Below are 26,806 nucleotides of genomic sequence, written 5' to 3' on the forward strand. Positions count from 1 at the left end.
TGTTTAAAAACTTTCAGCTGGAGGGGGTGTTTCACAAAGAGCCTAAAGCACAAAATTTTATATCTCTCTATTACAGTAGGTTTTACATGATAATATAACAGCTCGTAGCAAATTTATAAGACTTTTTTTTCAACTGAGTGAAAAATAATAGTTTATAACCAAGAGCCAGTAACTAGCTCTGTAGACTAAAATGAGTTCCTATGGAGATCACTTCAGCAATGTTTTAAAGGCTTTGTTCCAACTATCAGTATTTTTTAAATGAATAAAGCTGACCAAAAGTCCAATATAACTTACTTTTTACGTCTATGTTTATCACACAAGAGAGTTAAATATGGGACTTAATGTATTACTGTACAGACATTTCGTTGATGCTATGTAGTTCAAAGTTATGTGATCATCTGGAAATTAGCTGGACCAAACTCAGTAACTGCTATTGGGTAGGGATGAGGAAATTACATCAGTTAGAATGAAACTTTTATTTCTACATACTTATTTTGGGCAGCTTATTTTCAACAAGAGGCCTTATTTCTGCTTAGGCAGAAAGAAAGTTGACAAACTGTATTTTGTGATCAGGGAGTTTTTGATAATGTTTCTCCATTTCAGGTCTCAAGTAAGCTAATAACATCAGGATTTAATCAAGAAATATTTCTTTTTAAAGAATGACCAATATTGAGTGAAGATTGCAGCAGAAAAGCATTTATTATACTTGGTTGATGATGATGCTTGTTGTTTAAAGGGGCCTAACATCTATTATACTTGGTGTTAAATCCCAAGTTCTGAACACCCAATAACTACTTGAACAGTGTGTTGTGTTGCCATGAAAGATTGTGTTACATTGCTGCATACTCTTATCAGCAGCATTGCCGAGAAATACCGACACCACACGCCTTGCAACAAGGGATGTACTGGCATCCCCCTCTAGTATATCTTTCAGCCTCTCCACTTCACTCAGCTTGCAAGCTTCTTTGCGAACATCACACAGGGACTACTCTGGCCGCTGCGGCGCTAGCAGCGTGCAGTAGACCCATGCTGGACGCGCATTAGGAACAACGAGAAAGAGGCAGTAAACAATATGCTGAGTGTCCCTTCTGTACGTAGTTTACTGAGTTTGTGTTTAGTTGCGATATTAGTGCAAGTACAGAAAACTTATATCATAAGAAGGTATGTAATGGCAGTAATTAATTAAAAGGAGTAATTAAAAGACATGCTTAAATCTCGCGCACCGTTCAAGTTCAACGTGTCCATTTCATATAATTTTCTACTTCACGGAAGGCTATCGTGACATGATTGCTTTAATTATTGTTTATGATCATGCCATAGGCTACATTAACTTGGCATATTAATGTCTTATTACAGGTTTTGATCTATTAATAGCAATAGGCCCTTGCTGCACAAGCCAGAGTAGTAAAGTGAGAGGGGTTATCATTACACGAATTTCCCAAGCAAACTGATCTCGGAGAACAATGGCTTAAAGCAATATCAAGAGCAGACTTCACACCCTATTTAAATTCTAGATCTTCTGTGGTATGTAGCCTTCATTTTCGTTGAGTCCGACTATCAGCCTGGATTCCCCCGTGGGTGAGGGCGGTAGAATAACACCCACGGTATTCCCTGCCTGTCGTAAGAGGTGACTAAAAGGGGCCTCAGGGGCTCTGAACTTTGGAGCATGGGTTGGCGACCACAGGGCCCTCAGCTGAGTCCTGGCATTTCTTCCACTTACGTGTGCCAGGCTCCTCACTTTCATCTATCCTATCTAACCTCCCTTGGTCAACTCTTGTTCTTTTCCGACCCCGAAGCTATTAGGTTTGCGAGGGCTAGGGAGTCTTTCATTTTCATGCCCTTCGTGGCCCTTGTCTTCCTTTGGCCAGTATCTTCATTTTTCGAAGTGTCGGACCCCTTCCATTTTTCTCTCTGATTAGTGTTATATAGAGGATGGTTGCCCAGTTGTACTTCCTCTTAAAACAATAATCACCACCACCAGCACCTCAGCCTGGATTGGAAATTAAGAAACTGCAGGATGTTGCTGTTCCCTGTTTTCCCTTCTTATCCATTTTACAAAGTCCAAACGATCAAACCAGACCGTAGACCTATCATAAAACATTCATTCAATGTCACAGGTGAAAAACAGAAATATGATTCAACAGCCAAGCTGTGAAGAAAGCAATACCTCAGCTGTCTCTCTGCACGAATATCCTGGAAATGAGGACTGTCATCGTTCTGTTGATATCCAGTGCCACATTTTAGACAAGAAGCTGCTCAAAACAGAAAAATAATTGTGACTGAAATTGTACAGAGCTTTATAACGTCTTGAAAACAAAATAAAACTATTCAGGAGTTGGAGACTTATAACAATAATTATCATAAAGCCTTGTCACGAATAATTAAAACAGCTGACCAAGAACCCTCAAATGAGAAAAATGGAGAATTTTGAGAAATGCTCTCCCAGATGGACAGAATCCACTGTAAACCACAGTATAGTGTATAGTGTGGGAATGCATATCACGCAAACATTACGGGTATGCTAGGAAAACTATGAGACCAAGTAAATAAGTATCTGCAGTCAATTTTTATAATTTATTACAAAAAGAGTACACACTTTTTACTGATATAATTTTTCAACATACTGTAGTCGCCCTGCTTTTCAATGCACATGGTCCACTGTTTCACAAGCTTTCTGATGTCCCCTGCAAAAAACGTTTGTGGTTGTGCAACATGCCACGTATACACTGCTTCCTTCACCTGTTGATTGGAGCTGAATCGACGGCCTCTTAGAGCATTTTTAAGTGCACAAAAAGATGGTAATCTGATGGGGCAAGATCAGGACTGTATGCAGGATGGTCCAACACCAAGAAACGCAGCATCTGAAGAGTTTGAGCGGTGTGGACGGCGGTATGTGAACGTGCATTGTCATTCAACAAAAGACCTCATCATTGATTGACTAACAATAGACCTCTGTGTTTGTTACAAATTGCAGGTTTCAGCTTGTTTACCAGCATATCACTGTAACATTCATTGTTTACCATTTTCCCCTTTTCCTGGTAATGTTCCAGAATTGGCCCTTGAGAGTCCCAAAATACTGTGAGCATCACTTTTCCTGCAGAAGGTTGACTCTTGAATTTCTTTTTGGACTGGGGATCCAGGATGCTTCCATTCCATGCTCTGAAGTTTGCTCTCTGGTTCGACGTGGAGAACCCACGTTTCATCTCCAAGTGATGATCCATTAGCATAACAGTCCAGTAGATGCTGACAGATTCTCACATGATTGTGCTTCTGCTTTTCATTGAGTTGTTTTGGAACCCATCTCAAACAGACTTTGTGAAAGTTAAGCCTGTTATGCATGATTCCATATGCAGAACCAGAGCTAATGTGTATATGGTTTGCCACAGCAACAGTCACTCATCTGTTATTCAGGATCATATCATGCACTTGTTTAATACTGGCATCAGTTACGGCTGCAGATGGACGCCCGGATTTCCTCATCCTTCACACTCGTGCAATCCATTTTGAACTGTTCAATCCACTGGTGAACACTTCACTGTGGCAAAACATTGTCCCCGTATTGTGCTGAAAGTCTTCTATGAATTTCCGCTCCTGATACACCCTCAGACCACAAATAATGGGTTACGAAATGCTGTCCTTTCTTGGTGCAAACAGAGAGTGGTGCAGCCATCTTTACATCACAACAGCGAAAGTTGTACTGACCTGATAACGCTGAAACCTACCACAGATATGGACAACAGTGCTGTCTAGCAGCTGGTGAGCACACAAAATGCCATACAGCCAACCTCAAGATAATTAGAGCAAAATTGCAAATACTTATTGACTTGCCTACGTATACTAAAGAGCACATTGTCCACATATTTGGATGATGCTCTATGCGAAACAGGAGTTACGAACCTTGTGAAAGAGAGATTAACCCTAGAATCTGAACGTTTGAATGAGGCTGAAAGAATATGCTCTATGATAGATGAAATGTCAATAAAGCAACAATTGGAATGTGACAAAAAGCTAGATACTTTCTTTGGTCAAAAAACCACATCTGTTTCAGATATACATCTGAAATTAAGGATGTCAAGAATCTCGGCGAATTTGAAATTCTCACCAATAATTTGCTTTCTTTTATGATAGCAGGGTTATGCACTAAGTACAGACTGCCAGTCATGTGCTTCTTTACCAAATGAAGGCAAGTAATTGTATAATTTGACAATGTCTGTAATCGGAGACTGAGGTTTGTGGATTTCTTGTAGTATGTCTAGTTTCCAATAGTCATAAGACCAACGTTAATATGATAAAGACTACTTTCCAATAGTAAGATTTTGAAGCCGCAAATTACTCACCCAAATGACCCAAACAGACGCTTATTCCTTGTATTTGACCAATGTCACATTTTAAATAATCTAACACACATTTTTAGAGAAGACCATGTGTGATGGAGAGGACACAATAAGTGGCTCTCAAGTGAAGAATTTATATTAATTGCAAGCAAATCAAATGGTAAAACCTGTTCGCTTTCTGTCTCGAAAACGTGTAAGCCCATACAACATAGAAAAAAATGAATGTGAAATGAGTGAAGGACATATTTTCTACACCAGTAATAACAGCTTTGTAATATCTCCAAAAACATTCTGGACATCCAAAAGCTCACTCGTTCCAAGACTGCACAGCAACCATATACATCATGAAAATGATTCAGAAATTGTTCAATATCCATCGTTAGCAGTGACAACAATGCTAAGTTTTGCCCTGACAAGGTCCATTTCTCCAACACAGATGACAGACTTCACTGGCTGGAGAGTGAATTCCCGGTATATCTTGAGGATGTGAAGGAAGCATGCCATGAGCAAGGAGCGAGTTTTCTCAGCAATGAAACATGAGGCTATTCGGCTGACGTATTCTACAGTTCTCTGTATCCGGTACTTATTGTCTTCGGGCCAACTAGAGTATTTAACAGTGATTCCCTATAAATTTTTTTAATATTTTCAGGAGAACTTCAGGCATCAATGACATGCTGGATTCAAGGGATGTAGGTAGTACTTGCCCTCAATAGAATTCTGAAGATAGGAATTCCTTTGAAACGGCAAAATCAACATACTTGTGAGATGAATGTTATTAGCTGTGTCAAGTCATCTCAATCAGTCCCATCGGAAGTGTTCCCTAAGATTCCAGAAACAGTCACAGAAAACCTGAAAAATCTTCAGAAGCCCCAGTGTACGTACTGTATAGTCACTTCACAAAATATATTTACTGATTCTTATTAGCCTAATAGTATTACAAATAATAACCATACCCTTATTTCTTTTACAGCTCTGGAGGTAGTGTCTGAATCTTGCATCACTTGCTTTCCTCAGTGGTTTCGTGATGAAGGAAATAAGAAAAGAAAAAGCCTAATTAAACAAGAAAAATGCAGTTCTACACTAATGGACAATATTTTTAAGCACAGTTCACACCTGCGACCCCACAAGTGTAGGAAAAAAAAAGAAGAAGAAGATCGGTGTAATATCTTCTTCTATCCATCAGAACAGTTGGTGTGGGTTATTAACAATGTAAATGATTTTGTGTTAAGTTGCAAAATTCGTTAATACAGGAGCTTGTATGACTTTAAGTCCTGTAAGTCCTGTAATTTTTTTAACACTCCTTAAACAGCAGTGATCTTACATTATATATGAGGTATATGTCCTTTCCAGCATAAGTTGTGTTTAAAATGTAGGGTAGGGAGGGGTAAATATGAGAGACACAGAAGGTGGGGCAAATAAAAGACAAGCTTATTATGAGCACCATTTACTAGGGGGAAGAAATGTATTTGATTCACAGCATTCTTTAATATGCATAGAAGCATATCCTAGAGTGAAATCATATAAAATGGATTTAATAGATCTGCATCGAATTAAATTTTGTATGCATGAAAATTTTGGCAGGAAAACTTTCAAATGTGCTTGCCAAACTTCTCCTGTTATTTTGTATTTGCATAGTTGGCTGCTCTGTTTTTATGCTCAAAGGCATCTATATTGGTTTATCTTTGGAGTGCTACCAAATTAATGGTGAAAAGTGCGGTTTCCAGATTTCCCATTCAGTTTAAAAAGTAAATAATCAAGAGGGGGGAGAGAAAAAGACAGTTCAGGTAAGAGTCAATGCTGATGTTCAGAATTAGCCTAGGCCTATATTGGTACTAGTGAAACTATTAAAGAGCAATATTGTTTTCCACAGCCTGTTGATAAAAATTCTCAGCTTGTTTACAGTCATTTGTCTGGGTCAGGAATGGAATGAATGAACCCCCCATCTAGCAATGAGGATAGGAATTATGCCAGCTGCCGAAGCCTGTCGAAGTCCTCTGGGACGAAGATTAATGAATGACAGAGAAATGAAATGATATAGGAGAGTGTTGCTGGAATGAAATATGACAGGGAAAACCAGAGTCCCGGAGAAAAACCTGTCCCACCTCCGCTTTGTCCAGTACAAATGTCACATGGAGTGACCGGGATTTGAACCACGGAACCCAGCGGTGAGAGGCAGGCGCGCTGCAGCCTGAGCCACGGAGGCTCTCACAGCCTATTGATGTATTTGAAGAATGTTTGCAGGTTATCTACAATGTTTGTTTTCAGTATTTTCTTGAACTGTTAATTGTCATAAATTAGTGCCTGAAACACATCGCCAATTATTTACTTCTTGTAAAAATTGACTTTTGTTGGAGAAAATTATAATTTTTTTCAGCACATTATACTAAAAGAAAACATGTTGTGTCTCATTTTTGCACTCCTATTGCTCTAGGCCTTTTTTGTATGGAGATATAATGCTGTCTTTTATTTGCCCCCACACCGTCTTCTTTTTACCCCAATTGTCGGGTAAAAATAAGACACAGTTTTACTTTTTTACCCTTACAATAATTTAAATATATTTCTTTGTGCTCCAAAAAGTAAAAGTTTTGTTTTTGTCTCATATTTACCCCTCCCTACCCTAACTCAAATGACAGTTCAAATCATGCTGAGAATCTTTTCTTTTTTTTTTTTTTTTGATAGTGGTTTTACGTCGCACCAACACAGGTAGGTCATATGGTGACGATGGGATAGGAAAGGCCTAGGAGTTGGAAGGGAGCAGCCATGACCTTAAGGTACAGCCCCAGCATTTTCCTGGTGTGAAAATGGGAAAACACGGAAAACCACCTTCAGGTATGACGACAGTGCAATTCGCACCCACTATCTCCTGGATGCAAGCTCACAGACGCGCGCCCCTAAACGCACGGCCAACTCGCCCGGTAAAATGAGAATCTAGGTCAGGTAATCTGCAAAACTCTTATCCGCATTATCTTAAAAATCATTGGAGATGAAGTGACTGAACGTTTAGAGAGAGTGAAATATTTCAACAGGAAAATCATCCGAATGTAACAAGCTGTGGTAACTGCATGCAGATGGTTCTGAATACTACATGCTAGCAGCTCTCCAGTGAAGAAAATGAGTACTTCTTGATGTTCACATTTATTCTTCAAGTGGGGAGGCGTTATGTATACTAGAGGGCGTTGGCACTGCTATCAGAACGTGCAAGCAAACTTACAAAAAGTGTCACTGAGAATCTAATTCAGAAAAAAAGTTAATATTTGTTCTTATCAATGGTAAACATTGAAACAAATGCATTCTTTTTTCATAACATGGTCATGTAACCTGCCACCTGTGGCAATGGACCACATTCTTGTGGTCTGCTATAATACATAATCGAACATTACGGTACTTCACCTCAAGTGGGCCTCTTCATATCCTGGAGGTACGTAGGTTCTTCCCATTTCGTACTTATTGGGTACTTTCGCAGAAGTATCGACTGCTCTGGACTGTACAGATGCATGTGACTGACATGATTACTGTAGATGTGTGCATGAGAATATAAGCTTTGTTTTTTGGTGTGTTTGTAGAAATATTTCTTTTTTAATACAATAATACTGAACAATTACGGGCAGAAATTTACACAGCAACACATTATTAACGAGTGAAGCAGTTATTTGTAATTATGGATAATTATATAAACTATTCTGCGGGTTTCAAACTAAATGTAATTTTCTTCGCTGAACAGCATGGAAACAGAGCTGCGGAAAGAAAAATTTCAGAGTGAAAAGTTAGTGCATGACTGGCGGAAATGAAAAGACAAGCTAAAAAACACACAAACTATTCTAGATGAGAATTTTTAGAGGTCCTAAAACAGGGAAGTTTCTGAAAATTGACTAAGAAGTGTGTATGTCAATGAAATATGAAAACAATGGCTACAGTAATCAGTTGAAATCAGTTGGTAACTAGCACACCTAACAAGATGCATGACTAGTGCATACCATGGATGCCGCTGCCTAGGCTACTTTGTACTAACTAGTTACCAACTAATGAGCCTAAATTGGCACAAAGGAGCGAAACACTGGCAACCAAGGTTAGCTAGAAAATTTATAATGTCCAATAACGGACCTATAATAATGGAATTACACTACTATTTTGTCAAGAATTTTGGTCTAAAAAGTATGACGATCATGCGGTGAAATACATATGGTATATCTCTTCCACTCCTCGCCATTACACTTGACCAAACTCCTCTTGCTACACCTATTAATCATACATCAACGAACAACTCTTAATTCTTATGTCTGATGCTAGGCTAAGAAATTCTCTCTCACTCAGTTGAGAATTGCACAACATTAGCCTCTTTAAAAAAATATTGCTGGGATTTCATCCTAAGTGCACAGCCAGCCTGTATAAATGCATGGGTAAATGCGAAAATTTTAAAAAAAAGTTAATTCATACTTGCATTACGATGTACAAAGTCACACAGATCATTAGTTTCCCATGTAACTCTAGAACCAATGGTGCATAATATGTTACAAGTTCTATTGTTTATTTTTAAATTATCATTAGAATCATCATTATTACACACAGTCATCTAGTTGCATACTGAATTTAATCAATATGTTATCATAATCCCCTTTTTTCACTACAGACTATATGTTGAAAGCACCTCTCGCCCATCCTAACAATCATCATAATAAATACAATTTACTAACAGATCTGCCTGTAAATAGAACAGTAAATAATATAAATTAATCATCGCCTTAAACCATCTCCAGTTGCCCAGGTGTGGTGTAAGAGTCCCCTCCATCTCATCCTGACCTCACACCACTCCTCCCCCACTAACTTGTCCCAATAATGTCCTCCCAGCAGCTTCTGCACTAAACAGTCACACTTTCTTCTCAGTCTTACCACAGGTTGACTTCCTTCCCCTCTCTTTCACATTCCCACCTTGAGTTTTGTTCGTTAGATCTTCTTCCTATGTTCAAACCAATTCAGTCTTGATTCCTGAACCTTGTTGAGGAGAGAATCTCCTAACCCTATTTTCTCTCCAATCTTCTCATTTCTGATCTTGTCCTTTCTGGTCTTCTGTACCATGGTGCTGAGGAACTCCATTCCAGCTACGTGGAGTGTAGAATTATCCCTATTGGTCAGTGAGGAGATTTCAAGGTTGTGTATAAAAATCAGTGTACAATAAGGCTTGTACAGTGACATCTTTGGTTTTAGCTGCACCTGTTCAATTACAAGATATAAGAATCATTCCATATTGACGGTTTTCACTTTACAAAGGAAAAAAATTGAAAGTATCCTCCTTATTCAATACAAAACATAATTCCATCATTAGATAGAGCAATAAAATTCAAATATGTTTAGACTTGTTTGAGCCATCTTCAGTGAAATAAGGGGGGTTAAAGTTATCTACATAATACTAGCTAAAAATGTGCTAAAAACATAATGAAGGAACAAATGAAAAACAAAAGAGACAGACTGAAATAAAAACAATAACAATATACAATATTTACATCACTAGATGGAGCAATAAATAACTCGCTGAGACAGAAGGGCTAATATAGAACATAATTGAATCCAAAAAATTTGCTAAACCTAATAAAATAAAATAAAATAAAATAAAATAAAATAAAATAAAATAAAATAAAATAAAATAAAAGGTAACAGACAGAAACGAAACTATAAATGCTAAAAGTGAGGTTGCAGACCTCTCAGACTAAATTTTTTTTAGTTTGATAACAATTAAAAAACAGGACGAAATCAATGTGTTGAAAATTCAGGCTGACTGTTTTTGTAGAAACACCATCCCATGAATGCCTAGGAGGGGAGCAAAAAAGCTTGAGAAACCAAGTTTGAGAGGAGACAATGTGCCTGGTGAAATGTACGTGATAAGTGATGGAAAAACGCCGATATATTTAAAATTTTAGAATATCAGCATTTTGAATTTCTTCTCAATTTAGCAGTCCTGTTCTCGAAGATTATTTCCAAAGTTGGCTAGGTGTGTTTAGATCAGTTTATGAACCCCTCTCAAAATTTAAATGAAATCAATGAAAAAAAAGAACATTCTAATTGAAACATTCATTCCATATATTTGTCAGAACGTCTATAAATTTTAAAAAACCCACCTCCATCTCTCCAACACACTACCACTCCCCCCCTCCCCACCAACCCTGCACCCATCTTCTCCCTCCGCTCCTCCCATCCTCGCAAACACAGCTGAGCTAACAATAGACTCGATCGTACGAACAGGGCCATTACCTTTGAGAAGGCCAGGCCGGTTCGAGAGGACAACTACCTTTTAAGTACCGTAAGTTTAACGTTTTCTTCACACCCATTTTACACTTTTTACTTATCAGCCCAAGTTTCTCACACAACCTCGTTATTTCCATTACAAATTGGAACTTCATTAATGGTTTCCACTATGGTCACTTACAGTTTACCATGCACCTGTTACTCCTCTAACACAGCTTCTCAATTTTGTCGCTGCCCTCCCGACCATTTTAAGTAAGGCAAACACACCTAGCCAACTTTGGAAATAATCTTTGAGAACAGGACCGCTAAATTGAGAAGAAATTGAGAATGATGATATTCTAAAATTTTCAATTCATCGGCTTTTTTCCCATCATTTATCACATACATTTCACCTGGCACGTTGTCTCCTCTCAAACTTGGTTTCTCAAGCTTTTTCGCTCCCCTCCTAGCCATTCGTGGGATGGTGTTTCTACAAAGACAGACTGTCAGCCTGAATTTTCAACACAGTAATTTCATCCTGTTTTTGAATTGTTATCAAACTAAAAAAAAATTAGTCTAAGAGGTCCGCAACCTCACTTTTAGCACTTACTGTTTATTTCCGTCTGTTATTTTATTTTATTCTCTTCTTAGGTTTAGCACATTTTTTGGATTCAATTATGTTTTATATTAACCCTTTTGTCAGCGAGTTATTTATTGCTCCATCTAGTGATGTAAATATTGTATATTGTTATTGTTTTTATTTCAGTCTGTCTTTTGATTTTCACTTGTTCCTTCATTATGTTTTTAGCACGTTTTTAGCTTGTATTATGTAGATAACTTTAACCCCCCCTTATATCACTGAAGATGGCTCAAACAAGTCGAAATATGTTTGAATTTTATTGAGCCATCTAATGATGGAATTATGTTTTGTATTGCATTAGGAGGATACTTTTAATTTTTTCCTTTGTAAAGTACTTGTTCAACCCACAGCAGCCACCTTAATTGATGGCAGAATTGAATCGCCTTGCTGATCCAATTGTTAACCTAATATTTGCCAGGTTGACTTTTGAGAAAATGCTGCTTAAGTACTTGAAATCTTGAGGTAATTCCGTCCAGCTTTGCTTTACTGAACACGACCCCTTCTGCACTGCCGTCACCACCATCTTTGCCTGGCTGATGTTGAAGCCGTAGCTTTTAAACTCATCACTCCAGCTTTGTAGTCTCTCTTCCAATTCCTTGTGTGATTCGCTCCAGATTTAAACGGCATCTGCAAAATGTAAAGGCTTGTAGGCCACAAAAGGAGCCTAAAAACTGCCCTGCCACGCCTCTCTCTTCATTTCAAACCAGTTCAAAAAACCACCACTTACTTGAATACAGCTTCTGTTCCCAGTGTACATCACAACTTTGTTTATGAGGCTGTGTCACAGCTGCAGTTCATTCATGCACTGTCAAATTCTTTCCTTTGGTACAATGTCATAGGCTTTCAAGATACAAACGTAATAAAAACAGAGGTTTCTCCTGCTCCTAGCATTTTCTCATCAGCATGCTAACTGCAAAGATAAGGTCTTTAATTGCCCTTCCTGGCCAATATCATACTGCTCTTTCTCCAGGAATGATATAGTAAGTGCTTTTACGCTTCCTTTCTTGAACAGAGGTAGAATAATTATGCCCTACTTCCAATCTTCTGAGATGGTGTTTTCCCATCAAACTGTGCTGAGCAATCTGTACAGCCAGTGGGCTGATGGAATTCCTGCTGCTCGCAGCATATCCATGTTCAGTTAATCCTCGCCTACTACCTTTCCTCATGCTCGAGTGTCTTACCTATCTCCAGCCACGTTGGTTCACTGTCTCGACGTGGCTCTTCTCTGTCCATTGTCATGATTCTTGTATCTCTGTTCTGCAGCTTGTCAAAGTTATATTGCGAGTTCTTTCCAGATTTCTCCCTCATCTCACGCTGAAGTTCTACTGTCCCATTCCATCGCCTTCATGGTCTTGTGATCATTTTTCTTGTTCTTCACTTCTCTCTACAACAATGTTATCTTTCCCATACTATCATCTTTCAGTTCATCCACCAACTCAATCAACTTCTTCTTTTATTATGTTCTTAACTGGAAGTTTCTTGGCCCTGTATGTTTCTTGAAGTTAGGATTTCTTGGTCATTGTGTACTTGTCCATGTTTTTACTTGATCTAATCCCTTCTTCATTTGTTTTCTCTCTTTCACAGCTGCTTTGACTATGGTTCGACAAGGGTGTCTCTTTTTCTCTCTTGACTGAACTTGAAACTCCGCATAGCTTTTTAGTTTCCTCCATAAAAGTTTCCTTGAAAGTCTTCCAATCTCTATGTCGGTTTCACCCTTCAGCAGGCTGTTGGATTCTTATCTTGTGTTCTTCCTTTAAACTTTCTCCGAATCCCACACCTTTATCTTTGGTGTTTCTCGATTTTCTTCCAAGTTTTGTTGGTCGTACGTTCGAAGTTCATAACAAGCAATCTGTGGTCACTGTCCACACATTCATCAGGGATGACTTTGACGTCATTGATTTATCAGCCTGCTTCCTTATTTATGATGACACAGTGGATCAACGTCCTGTACCTGCCATTCACTGTACCGTGTTACTTTGTCACTACCACTTTTTATGAAGAATGCATTTTTTATTTCTACTTCATCCACATAAATCTAACAGTCGTTCTCCCTCCAAAACCATGTGGCCCAATGATGTTCTCACAGACATATGTGTCTACTCCAACTTGTGCATTCATGTCTCCAAATAATAACATTTTCCTCACTAATTACATCTTCCAGATCTTGATGAACTGCAGCTCATCTGTAGGGCATTCACTTGTATGACTGTTTATTTAGTGGACTCCAGCTGCAAGGACAGTTTTCTTTTTTTTTTTCTACTTGTTTAATGTTGCACTAACACATCAAAGGTTTTCAGCGACAGGACAAGAAAGGGCTAGGATTGGGAAGGTAATAGTCATGGCCTTAATTACAGTACAGCCCCAGCATTTGCCTGGTGTAGAAATAGAAACCAAGGAAAAGGACAGTTTTATGATTCCATCATTCTAACAAGAAACTTCAGCTAAGGCATCAATACCTTTTCTGATTAAGGACCCAATGTCATCCTGGCCTCCTTCACTTAACCATATCAATATACAGTAATTGGTATCCTTCCCTAAGAGTTTTACTTCCTTTCCCTTCCCATTTAGTCTTGTTTATCTGAATATTGACATTTGTCACTTGTCCAACATGTTGAGTTTTCTCTCTTTCCAAGTTATGCTTTTTTTTTTTTTTTTTTTTTTTTTTTTTTCCACCCCGAGAGTTTAATCCTAATATAAACAAGGTATCTGTACGCCCCTGCCAAAGAACGAATTGTGAATTGTTGAACATGTAGTATCACACTCTACCCTGTCAATGTTTCGTGTTCAGACATACACCACTGCGCAACGTACACGACAACAATGCGAAGATTTAAACTTCTTACTTAACATATTTGTGTACAGTACCTAAGATGAACAAGGAACAATATAATCCCACACCTGACTCCACATGAGTTCAATGGGATTAAGAGAGCAAGTTTGTGATGTGTAGGACATCACTGTATATTTTTAATTATTGAACTATATATTTAATTGATAAGATGTATATATTTAATCACTGATAGGTCATTTTAAAATTAATATGTATATATATATAGTTTTTATCATCCATTTCAATCATCATTTCATTTCTTTGTATCGCGGCTATAACGTATTCTGAACGAACAAATTATTGGGTAAAGTATTTCAACATCACACATATTTATAACTTGCAGTAAATTTTCCAATAGCCGTTGTGAGGTGACCAGAGTCAGCAGGCTAATTTCAGCCCAGTTCCAGGAAAAGTACGTCATCGAGGTTACGAGAGATATTACCCTCTCCACCTCATGAAAAGACAGTTGATACATTATTAACACCCACTTTTCAAACTCAGCTTCGAGACGCTTTATTTCAGCGGGAAAGTTCAGCCTATGTGAATGAACGTAATGAAGCAACGTGATGGATGCACAGCTATACAAGGGAGAAGGGATGAGACCTCGAATCTTACTGGACCATGTGATATGGCTGATGGAAGGAGACTTTTGAACCAATATATACCACCGACAAGGGCTGGAGAGGACATTCTCAATCAGACTCACATTCAGATTCTGATTCTGATTCTCACGCTTGGAAGATACTCTTACTACGATTCTACGTCTACACATCGGAGAAGATTTTAACTTAGTTCCTTTCGCATCTGAGTATATTCTACTCAAAAGTTACTCTCATTGGGACTTGTTATCTCAATGACGAGAGGTAGTCAACGGGAGACCGGTTCTGACTGGTATAGGGGAGGAGAGCTTTTATTATGAATTTAGCTACGCTACTGTTCCGTAATATGGAAGAATACGAATGTATTCTCTCCATGAACATAACCCATGGTGGTTTTGCATTTAAAATTAGGACTCATTACGACTTTATGTAAGGAGTACAATAGGAAGTGTTAAAGACAGGAAATGTGGATGTAGGAATGGAATCCAACAACAGATGAGGCAGCCTGCACGAGAGATCCACCCATCTTCAGCTTCAAGACAACAGAGTCTACATTTGGTGAGCTTATGGCATAAGTTACTGCAAGTCTTCGTGCAACAGTTCATTTTCTTAGAGTTAATTTCATTCACTTTTTCTTTTGCTTCCGTAAGTTCAGATTTCGTTAATACGCCGTTACGTCACGTTTTTCATCTTAATAAATAGCTGTTTTAATTGGTATTTTATGAAATAATTATTAATGATCCTTAAATTCCAAGTTAGTGTACTTAATGATTTGTGTTCCGTTCACCCCACCCCTAGGAGTTTTTTTGAGTCTCATTACATATTTTTATTTATTATTATTATTAATTATCTACTTTTGTTTTCAAGCCATAAGCTTGAAGACTGGCGCCCTTGGGATACTGTTTCTGGAGAAACCATGACATATCATTTATTTATTTTAATATTAAAGTGACCCGCCACATTATAAATTTGTCATTAATCTGTGGGCCAAGTGGGTACGTCACAAGTTGTGAGAAACAACACGACCTTCAAGCTACAAGATATATAAGCTCTACTATGCACAGCCCTTGAAAATGTGAAGTTGCTAAACACAGTGGCCCACTTTCAGCATTCTTTTTCGTCTGAAATATATTTATAATACTGGTCTGGCACTGACTTGAACCATTCGAGAAGTTCTGCTTTGACCATATCGGTCTTACATTCCACTTGGTGACTGTCGAGCCAAGAGATGATCTAGTCTTTTCACATTGCCATTGTAGGGATTTATTCCACTTCCAACGAATGGTAGGATGCATTGTCTACTACAATCGTGCTTCCGGATTCGAGTTTCGAAAGGAGAGAGAAAAATTACGATAAAAGAATGTCACCTGTCATTTCTTCACGATAGTCTCATGTCGTTTTGGATTCAAATATGAGAGCTCCACCGTCCAGAAAATCAAAATCACTACCTGCATGACCATTGATAAGCCTCCTACATTTCTCAGTTGACTGTTTCAGGCCAGTTGAAAGTCCAGGAAAAAAGAAAAAAGGCCTGTTTCCTGGATTGTGACAGTAGAATCAATTCATGCATTTGAAGTTGTGACCTTCATTAAGCCATGTTTCATCCAAGTAAAAATTTTTGCGACCTTCTGCAATATATCTGAATCTCCTACTTTCACTCAAATATTTCCAATTCTACAACACAATATCTTCCCTATACATTAATACAGGTTTACAGTCTCTTTTAACAAACTGGAAGCCTATGCCTTTTAAAAGCCTGCATAGTGTAACTGAAGTGAAAGTGGTTAAAGGGTTATCATTATTCACACAGTGTACTTTGCGTAAAGTAGGTGGTTCATTCCAAAAAAGGAATTTCTGAATTTTCCTTCTAATTTCATTTTTGAGGATAGTGACATTCCTCTTGAACCTTTAAAATCTTTTATGTCCTTTCCCGGCATTGTTAATTTGCCTGTCTTTCTAAACTGTGTCCGCACATTATGGACCGAACTGACCTATACACCACACAACTATTCACTTCGTTTATACACCTCTCTTACCGCTAAACCTGGATTTCGTTCACTTCATTTATTGAACATATTTGCAATGCACTGCAATGGGAGATGATTTCCCGTATTATATCATGCCTTGTAGCTTTATTTCTCCTCTTTTAATCAATTTTAAACAAGTGCAAATGTATATATAAACATATTTTAATTTGATTACAGATTATTCCAAACTCTCTAATTGTAATAATTGTGACATTTCCTTAGAGCCGAGTGAGCGAAACTGTTGTTTATCTAATCAAGTATGTTTATGTCCATGTGCAAAGACAAGATGCTCTGCCTATTTGTTTACATCCAGATTAAACTCTTGTGGAAAAAAAAAAAAAAGTATAGCGAGAGAATGTTCATAGTTTTGATTCTAACTTTTTTCCTTTTACAGGCCTGTCTATCTTCAGATCCATGTAGGCCATCATACCTCATGGGTCTCCTTGAAGACTGTTTTCTAACTGTTAATAATTTTATTCCAAGAATCGCTCTATTACTGAAAGCCGGTTAAATGCCGCTACCACTGGCTTGCTAGGCCTACCATGGGTCCTTGTGTTGGTTTTGTGCCATGTTCGGAGGTCAGTACCTGCGGAGATTTTCAAATGCAGCTTGCAGCTATAGTGAAACCCTAATAATACATGCCGGTTTATTATGCTACCCCATATTATACGCCATTTTCTCCCAGTCCCTTGACATTCCCTATATAAAATAATATGAAATGCATTGCTTAATATACTCGTAATCATCCAAAAGTTCTTAAAATATTATATTTTTAAAGTATTGAGAAAATCTGCCTGTAATTCCCGGTCTAGCACTTCTGCATTTCACAGACTTGCTGGAGTCCAAGTTAGAATTCGGCCCTTCACTATCTGTGAGGCACTGTACAGAAAGTCTGGTCATCTGGTTGCCAGTGAAGACTTTACGTTTTGTACAAGTCTGAAGCAAGTCATTAGAGCCAACATGAAAAAGGGAGTAACGGAAAGCTCTGTGTTGTCAGAGAAGTTACAAATTCTCAGAAATGTTGCTACAGGAAAGTGTAAGTGAATGAAAGTGATCCGGGAAGCATGAAGACATTGATTTTTTAAATTTTACTTTTTTTAATTTTAAAATAGCTCCATCAGCCTTGAGATGCTTTCATTCCCTTGAGAGCGCTTATCATCCAACAAAAATTTGAGAAATAGGAGAAAAGGTCAACAAAGTTCTTAACATCAAACAGATGGTTGGGAATGGCATTGTTTATTATCAGATTAATGGAGAATCTGAGCCTGTTAAAGACAGTGACATAACTGAATAGCAACATGAAGCACTCTCAGTAGATATGCCCCTCGCAATATTTTAAATGCTAATAAATGTGGCTTACTTTTTAACGTTATGCCTTCAAAGGATAAAGATGTCATGGGAGTAAACTAAACAAAGAAAGGGCGACTACTCATTGCTGCAAATTCGGACAGTTCTGAGAAATTGGCATTGTTGGTAATAGGCAAATCCTACAAACTCCACTGCTTCAACAATGTTAAGAATCTACTACATTACAAAAACCACACATACCTACAGATAAAAGAGGATCTGTTCCTCTCACGGTTGAAGGATTTCAATTATAAAATTATGGTAAATCACAGATGTTGCTTCTTGTTTACAACTGTCCCTTGCACCCCAAAAATGTAAGTTTAAAGAATATTGAGCTTGTATATTTATCTCCTAACATAACAAGTGAACTACCACCGATGGACCAATGAATAACAAAGATGTTAAAGCACTTTTATCACAAGCATGTAATTCTGTGTTGCCTTGAATCAATCGACAATATGGAAATTAACATGAAACCCATCACAACGCAGGAAATTTCATTAATACATGATGGGAAGAAGTGGTTCCCCAGACTATTGGCAATATCTTTAAGAAACCTGGATTTCCTAAGGTAAGCAATTTGATATTATTTATTCCATTCTGTAAGCCATTGGTTAATTTTTCAATTTTAAAATTGTTAATAGTCCATGTCTTTCTTGTGATGCGGTAATTATTTTATGTTTAATCAGTTGGTAGCCTAGCACACACATATTGTTGTTAGCCAAAATAACATTTTTCTTAAAAGTTTTCTACAGTTCAGTGTAGCATTAATATACCACTAAATAAATTAAGTACAAACACTGGTAATGGGTGAACGGGAGGAAGTGGAGTTGTGTAGTCAGTCTTGAAACAATTTTTTATGTGAAAATGTTTTTTGAACAATGCTTCTGGGAAGAATACAGAGTGAAACATTATTCTGCAAGAGTCAAATTCTTACAGTTTGAAGACTGTGGCATAAATAAATTTACCGTGTTACATACACAGCAAGAGACAAAGAAATCAAACTTAACAGGTACAGTACTCCTACCAAATACATTAGAATTCAGTCACTACTGATCTGCATTTAGGGCAGTCACCCAGATGGCAGATTCCCTATTAGTTCTTTTACTAGACTTTCCTTGAATGATTTCAAAGAAATTGGAAATTTATTGAACATCTACGTTGGTAAGTTATCCCAATCCCCAACTCCCCTTCCTATAAACGAATATCTTCCCCGATTTGTCCTCTTAAATTCCAACTTTATCTTCATATTGTGACCTTTCCTACTTTTAAAGACACCACTCAAACTATTCGTCTACTAATATTATTCCACGCCATCTCTCCATTGACAGCTCGGAACAAACCACTTATAGGACATAATAAATTTTCCAGCTAACTCATTCCTTGCTGCCAGCGTTTCACCCCAGTGTGCTAAGTTGATCTCATCAGTTGGTAAATAGCATATAAATTTACTCCTTCAGGACAAATAATTTGGTTTGCCCCTATGGGAATCAACATCTATATCACATACCACTTAATCGAGCAGCTAGTCTCCTTTCTCCCAAGTCTTCCCAGCCCAAACTTTGCAAAATTTTTGTAACGCTACTCTTTTGTCGGAAATCACCCAGAACAAATTGAGGTGCTTTTCTATGGATTTTTTCCAGTTCTTGAATCAAGTAATCCTGGTAAGCAGTGGTTTAGTTGGACCGGAACGCCGTTCCGGAAAATATTTTGCCGCTTTAGAGTGACGTAACATTTTTACATTCAGTAAGAATATCTTATAATCTATACATAGCATTGAAACGTCATGGGTGTACAATGAGATCCACGCCGAAAAGAGAAATAGGCTGCTGGTTGCAAGATCAAGCGGACTTATTTTCATAAGCACCGTTGGACCCCCTGTGCATATATTTAACCCACAACCATATGTCAAGTCATGGCTTCGAAACGGGAAACATTCAGCTGACGAAACAACTTGTCGGAAACGTAAGGCCGCTGATTTTGACACCTAATACGAGTCCATTTGGAAATTGCTGAATTAATAAGGTGAGTTCCTGTAAATATTTTGTTCCAACTACATCACTGCTGGTAAGGGTCCCATATACTGAAACCATCCTATATTTGGGGTCTTACCAGAGACTTGTATGCCCTCTCCTTTACATCCTTACTGCAACCCCTAAACACCCTCATAACCAAGTGCAGAGATCTGTACCCTTTATTTACAATCTCATTTATGTGATTACCCCAATGAAGATCTTTCCTTGAATTAACACCTAGGTACTTCACTGTAGCATTAATAACTACTATACACCATTATATACACCATGTTCGGAGGACATATAGCTGCATTCAAGACTTGTTAAAGGACAATGATGACGATGACATGCCTTACTTCAACTCATCCCAGCAAATAATCAATGACTATCCTTAATGGCAAGTTATGCATCCACTTATAACACATGCACTTTTATTTTCAGACCAACCACGAGCAAAGCAGCTGTTCACATTGTAAAGGGTTATTACAAATGATTGAAGCGATTTCATAAATTTACAAAATTCAACAGTTATGTAGAAAAATTCAAAAAGTTTTAGTCTGCTGAAGTCGCACTTGAGATTTCTGCCACGAGAGTGCATCAGCAATGAGCAATGTGCAGTGAGACAAGATGGCGACAGGAGCCGAGAAAGTGTTTGTTGTGCTTGAAATGCACTTGCATCAGTCTGTCATAACAGTGCGACGACACTTCAGGACAAAGTACCACAAAGATCCACAAACTCAATTCGGCGATGGTATCTGCAGTTTAAAGCTTCAGGATGCCTCTGTTAGGGGAAATCAATGGGTCGGCCTACAGTGACTGAAGAAACAGTTGATCGTGTGCGGGCAAGTTTCACGCGTAGCCCGCAGAAATCGACTGAGAGAGCAAACAGAGAGCTGAACATACCACAGCCGACTGTTTGGAAAATCTTATGGAAACTACTAAAGCAGAAGCCTTACCGCTTACAAATGCTACAAGCCCTGACTCCCAATGACAAAGTCAAACGCCTTGAATTTTCGGCGCGGTTGCAACAGTGTATGGAAGAGGATGAGTTTAGTACAGAACTTGTCTTCAGTGATGAAGCAACATTTTTTATTCATGGTGCAGTGAACAGACACAATGTGCAAATCTGGGGTGGTAGAGAATCCTCACGCTATCATGTAGCACATTTGAAATTCACCAAAAGTTAATGGATTTTGTTCAGTCTCACGATTTAAAGTGTACGGCCCCTTTTTCTTCTGCGAAAAATACGTTACAGGACACATGTATCTGGACATGCTGGAAAATTGGCTCATGCCACAACTGGAGGACAGCGCGGACTTCATCTTCCAACAGGATGGTGTTCCACCCCACTTCCATGGTGATGTTTGTCAATTCTTAAACAGAAGGTTGCCAAACCGATGGATACATCATGGTGGAGCTGATGATCAGCAATTCATGTCATGGCATCCACACTCTCCTGACATAACCCCATGCGATTTCTTTGTGTGGGGTTACGTAAAAGACTCCATGTTTACACCTCCTCTCCCAACAAACCTGCCAGAACTGCGAGCTCGCATCAGCCATATTTTGAATCCATTGACAGGGACATGCTGCGCCGAGTGTGGGGCGAACTTGATTATAAGCTTGATGTCTGCAGAATCATTAAAGGGGCACATATCGAACACTTGTAAATGTTAAAAAAAAAAACTTTATGAGTTTGTTTATGTGTGTGTGCAAAGCCTTGTGACTGTATGTCAAATAATAAAGTTATTGTAGAGCTTCGGAATTGCTCAAATAGTTTGTAATAACCCTGTAATATGTAAATGTTGTAACAATGTTTAACTTGGTGATAGCAACGTTTTTATTTGAGCATTAACGAGCAAAATACCTGATAGTGAGTCCCACAAGTTTGAATTTACATATGGCAGCAAACGGTGAATTAATTGGATGTAATTTGAAGACATAAATTTTCGACTAAGATTTCTGAAATACCTAGAACTAGATGCCAAAGAAATATTATGATAAAAATGACTTAATACTCTACTCCAGGCAAATGTGGCAAAGGTGCAATAAATCTTGTATAAGAATAAATATCACCATGTTCCCCATGGAGAGTAGAACTGAAAATAAGACTGCAAAGCATGCAGAATTAAGCTATGGGAAAAGAAAAAAAGCAACTAACTGAAGCAAGGACAAAGCAAATATGTGTAAGTAAAAGAAAATCACACAAACACCAAAGATTTTAAGCAGAGATTTTATCAGGACCTTCAAATGCATGCTGCTTCACTGGCAAAGGGAGAAACTATAACGGTAGTGCATGCATATTTTCTACTGAATATATCTACTTCATCCTTGCTTTCGAAGATTGCCTCTTTGCTATAATTAATTTCTACATGCTTTGGAAGTTCTAATGCATAGTTCTGTGTACAGTATTTACTTTTTAATCAAACAGTTTGACTGCACTCTGCATATCAATGAATTCTGAAACTAGAATTACCAGGTCTATAGCTTACATAATCTTAGCCGTGAAAAAAACAGTGAATTTTCTAGAAAGCAAGGTTAATGGGGGAGGAAGGGATAGGTTAATTATGAATCTAAGCTTTCCACCTTGGACTTTGTCTTATTGTATAATGTGCTATTTATGATAACAATACTTTGAAATGTTCAACTGAAATAGATGTTCAACTTACCTCCTCAGGGTGACTGCCAATATATTCTAGCTTTGCTTCTCGGATCATTGTAGTGACCCTGTTCCTTTGTTCCTTAAACTCTTCCCAATCTTTTGGATCATTACTTTTCTTTGCCTTCTGATAAAGTTTGTGTTTTTTCTGAATTTCATTCTTCATGGCTTCAGTTACCCATGGTTTATTTATATCATTATCCTACAGAGGAAGGAAATGAACAAAGACCATAAAATTCATATTGATAGAAATGAAGTAACATGGGCTGATTAGACCAGTAGCTCCAGGAGAAAGTAACAAGCAAACCATAATGAGTAGAAGGAAATAGTGTCATCATACTCTCCCAGTTTGTGCTTAGAACGATACAGGCATGTTTACATCCCCGAGTAGGTAAATTAGCACACAAGTTGTAGGTGAGAAGTACATTCAAGTAGATTCTTCTTCAGAGACTCTTTCCAGCTTGGAAATCTGCTCGCAAAATTTCAAAAGTAACAGGCACCTGCTGATGGTGAGTTTATTTTAATTCACTTCTATATATAATCACTTGCATGTATTTTGAAGTTTAAAAAATGCTCCTTTTAGCGTGTTCCAGTTTAACAGTAACCAATATTGCTATAAAATAAAGAATGAAGCTAACTAGTGGACCTACCTAAATTTCACTAACAACACAGCTTGTACGGGATTTTCCCTAGGCAGTGCATGGCGAATGGACAGGAAGGGAACGAGGAGCTTGTAGTAACAGACTGGATCAAGAGGTACAATTACTTGCTTCATGGGCAAGAAATTTACTTTAACAGGAGAACTAATAGGCAGCTGATTAAACAGTGCTACGCCTAACTTTTGGTTAATCTGGACACAAATACTGTTAAAACAGAACCTATTCTCATAATATACAGTTCTTAGGAATGTAAACATATTTTGAAGCACAATATCTTGTTCTGTTCAAAATGTTCGAAGCAGCCACTGTTCGTAATTTTCATTTTCTAGTGTATTGCTCTTTCAAAGGTTTTCAGTGCAAATCAGGGATGATGGAAAATGTTAATTACACCTTGATCAAAAAGTTTGTGAATTTGGTATTTAAGCATTTAAAGTCAAGTACAGTACAGTGTTTGGTTAAATACAAGAACAGCTGACAGTGGGATGATTAGCCACTGTAGACTACACTGGTGCTGTACAGTGATGGTATACTAAAACTCAAAAGGTGATGACACTAGTTCTTCTACTTGTTCTGAGCAAACTTAAAACAGAGTTTCAGAGTCGTGCAGTAGCTGAAGGTCAGTGAATACAATTTACTAAACACAAATTTAGTAACAAAGGGATATAGGTAGTACAGAATAAATCATCCATATAAAATAGCTACGAGTTGATTACAAAATGCTATACAGAATTTAATAACACTAATATCAGGGAAATAAGACCTTTTTAAATTTGGATACAGATGTGTTTTTACATTTTTTATGTTATATTGCATGCAATTTGCCTGGTGCAGAAAACCAACTTTTTATCCAGATGTAAAAATCTGGACAGTACGGCTGCATTGCAATGGACAGTACTGATGAAAATGAGGGCTATCGGACTACACAAAAGAGCTATTGAATGAGTGGCTACGTTTCTAGAAAATAGCAAGACAAAGAGCGAGACCTACATTTATTATAAAAGATTTGCTCACTCCCTTCCTGGTCAATGCACTGCCGTGTCCGCCTAGGAGTTTTCTCACTCGCCACAGCAAGCACTAATATTCGACCATGTTGCAGAGGTATTACTGTTCAAGCGGAGGCAGAAGTAGCAGTTCACCCCCCTTCTTTCATGGCATTAAACCTACTATGTGGCTACAGCAGTAGTGTGAAATACAGATCAAAGAAAAGACAAACATACATGTGTGAAATAACCTCTGCCTTATTAAAGATGAAAGTTATCGAATGCAGACCAAGATAAACAGCATGAGTGAAGAAAAATCTGTCACTACCTGTCTTAATATTTTATTATTGTATACAATGAAAATTCTTTACTTTCTGTATGAATATTAATTGGCATTCTACTCTCTCTCTCTCTCTCTCCAATCAAGAACCTTGGGAACTTTATGCGACAACAGCATATTTCCTACGGCACATTTCCTTATTTTGAAATCTTTCGTGGATCGCTTTAAGTAATTTGTTAGTTATGGACTCAGAAACTAGCTCATAGAAGGAACACAAGTTTTTTACATGATCCACTTTTCCCTTTGCATGGCTAAAATGAATTTTAGACTGCTTGCTCAGATAGATCTCGAAAAGATTTTTAAGTATATACAATGGTTTGGAATGATGACAAACATAAGGAATTGTTGACTAAATTAAAGAATCTTGCTGCGACTCTATTGACGAAGTCGGTAAGATACACACAGCAGACTCGACTGATATTCTACAGTAGAGCAAGGGTAGGAATATCTTTATGTTCAGATGTGAACAAGATCTGGCAGTCCTTCATAGTCAAAATTATCCTTAATCGTTCTGGTAAGATAGACAGCAATAACTGCTAGATTGGCAGATTTCAAGGTTACTTTTACATCCAAGCTATAACTTTTAAGCATTTCAAAATAGGGTTCATCTTGCTCTGCAGTGTAAAAACACACTTAATTTTTTTTTTCTAGTTGCTTTACGTCACACCAACACAGATAAGTCTTATGGCGATGATGGGACAGGAAAGGCCTGGGAATGGGAAGGAAGCGGCCATGGCCTTACATTAGAATGATTGGGGAATTTTCAGACATGAAATATTTCAACATTTGGGAATTGCCAATTACAACAATGCATGGCAAATCCTCTGTTCTCAAAACTGAAGGAAATAACATATCTGTGTTGTACATGTCAGCAATCAAATTAACTGGGGAGTACAATTTTTTCCCCACTTACATTGAAGATTAAGGCAGTCTGGATCAATACTGAATAGACATGACGAGTACTGTATTTCTGCAAGTTCACACCGCAGTGTGTAAGCGTAATAATTAAATATATTAGTTAAATGTGTGAACTTAAAAATGGTAATGTATTTACGAGTCAATATGCTGGAACTCATCTTATAGAAAAATAATTTACCAAGCTGCAGTCTCTCAAATGTTGCAAACTACTGGACAGCATATCAGTAACTTGAACGTACGCTCCAGGTTTGATTCCTAGTCTCTACAAGGAATTTAAACCTGGAACAAGGACTGGAGTAGGGTTCTCAAGTCGAGACACCAACTTGAGAGTGAATAAAACCAAGCAATAGGACTGAGGATGTTATGACACTGATCATGCGATATTCCAATATCTGCAGACCTCCCTGAATGAGGCAAATTACTGTAAGCAGAATTTTCATTCATATAAACATGCCACTCTTTCTAATGGCAATTCTTTTCATCCTTTGTGAAAATAAATATTCTAAAATGAGTTTCAAATCCTTTGTTCAATATATTTTGTTCACAAAATACTTTTTTAAATGATGAAAATCTCCACAACACAACAGAAAGTGTACATATATCATCAACAGACAGTTATTACGGTATCTTTGAAACCAAACAGCATAAACAGAACTCTCAGTAAACATTTTTTATTAAAATACTAGCAATTGTACCTGTGCTTCGCAACGGTATTCCGGATTGTATACGGATATCGAAGTAAATTACTGTACATGAAGTTAATAATAATTTTTAAATTGTATGTAAATTGGCGTAATCCGAGAAAAAGCATAGGGAGGTCCGCAGACGATGTTTCCAATGTAAAGTGAGAGTTGTGGAGTTGTGATGATAACGACAAGTGCACTTGTCTACCACAATTCATTATGTTTTAGAAACGTTGAATAGGGTGAAATTTGTGTAAGATTTTCACACAGTCCATTACTTTTCAGATACTTATGCAACAGCTTCAAACATAGAATTTGGCTCACATATGGCTACTGGGTGGGCCAATATTCGTGTAGAATTTGATGATCCCATCTTTCCTATAAGTGAATCAAACCATCAATTGTACGTGTACAAAGTGCAAAATTTAGGTAAATACAGAAATAGGGAAAAATTTAATGTATAAGGGATAGAGGTACGACAAAAGGTCATAGGACCGAAGTTGTAGATCACTCCAAATTGAACGGAGATTGTGCAATCCATTTTGTGATACGACTTACC

The 26,806-nt window shown here is 37.7% G+C and overlaps 1 protein-coding gene across 2 annotated transcripts in view; it reads right to left on the reverse strand.

The window, feature by feature from the left end:
• The window catches only part of LOC136877579 (FMR1-interacting protein NUFIP1), a 295,598-nt gene that overhangs the window by 248,333 nt on the left and 20,459 nt on the right, over positions 1–26,806 (reverse strand). The window contains exon 2 of one of the 2 annotated variants that reach the window (XM_067151734.2): positions 22,678–22,869. The exons of the other annotated variant lie outside the window; for it this stretch is intronic. Within the exon in view, the coding sequence (XP_067007835.2) occupies positions 22,678–22,869 (192 nt within the window). The remainder of the gene's footprint in view (positions 1–22,677; positions 22,870–26,806) is intronic. 2 annotated transcript variants of the gene reach the window in all.

This window comes from Anabrus simplex, chromosome 7, assembly GCF_040414725.1.
Source record: "Anabrus simplex isolate iqAnaSimp1 chromosome 7, ASM4041472v1, whole genome shotgun sequence".
In the NCBI taxonomy this organism is placed as follows: Eukaryota; Metazoa; Arthropoda; class Insecta; order Orthoptera; family Tettigoniidae; genus Anabrus; species Anabrus simplex.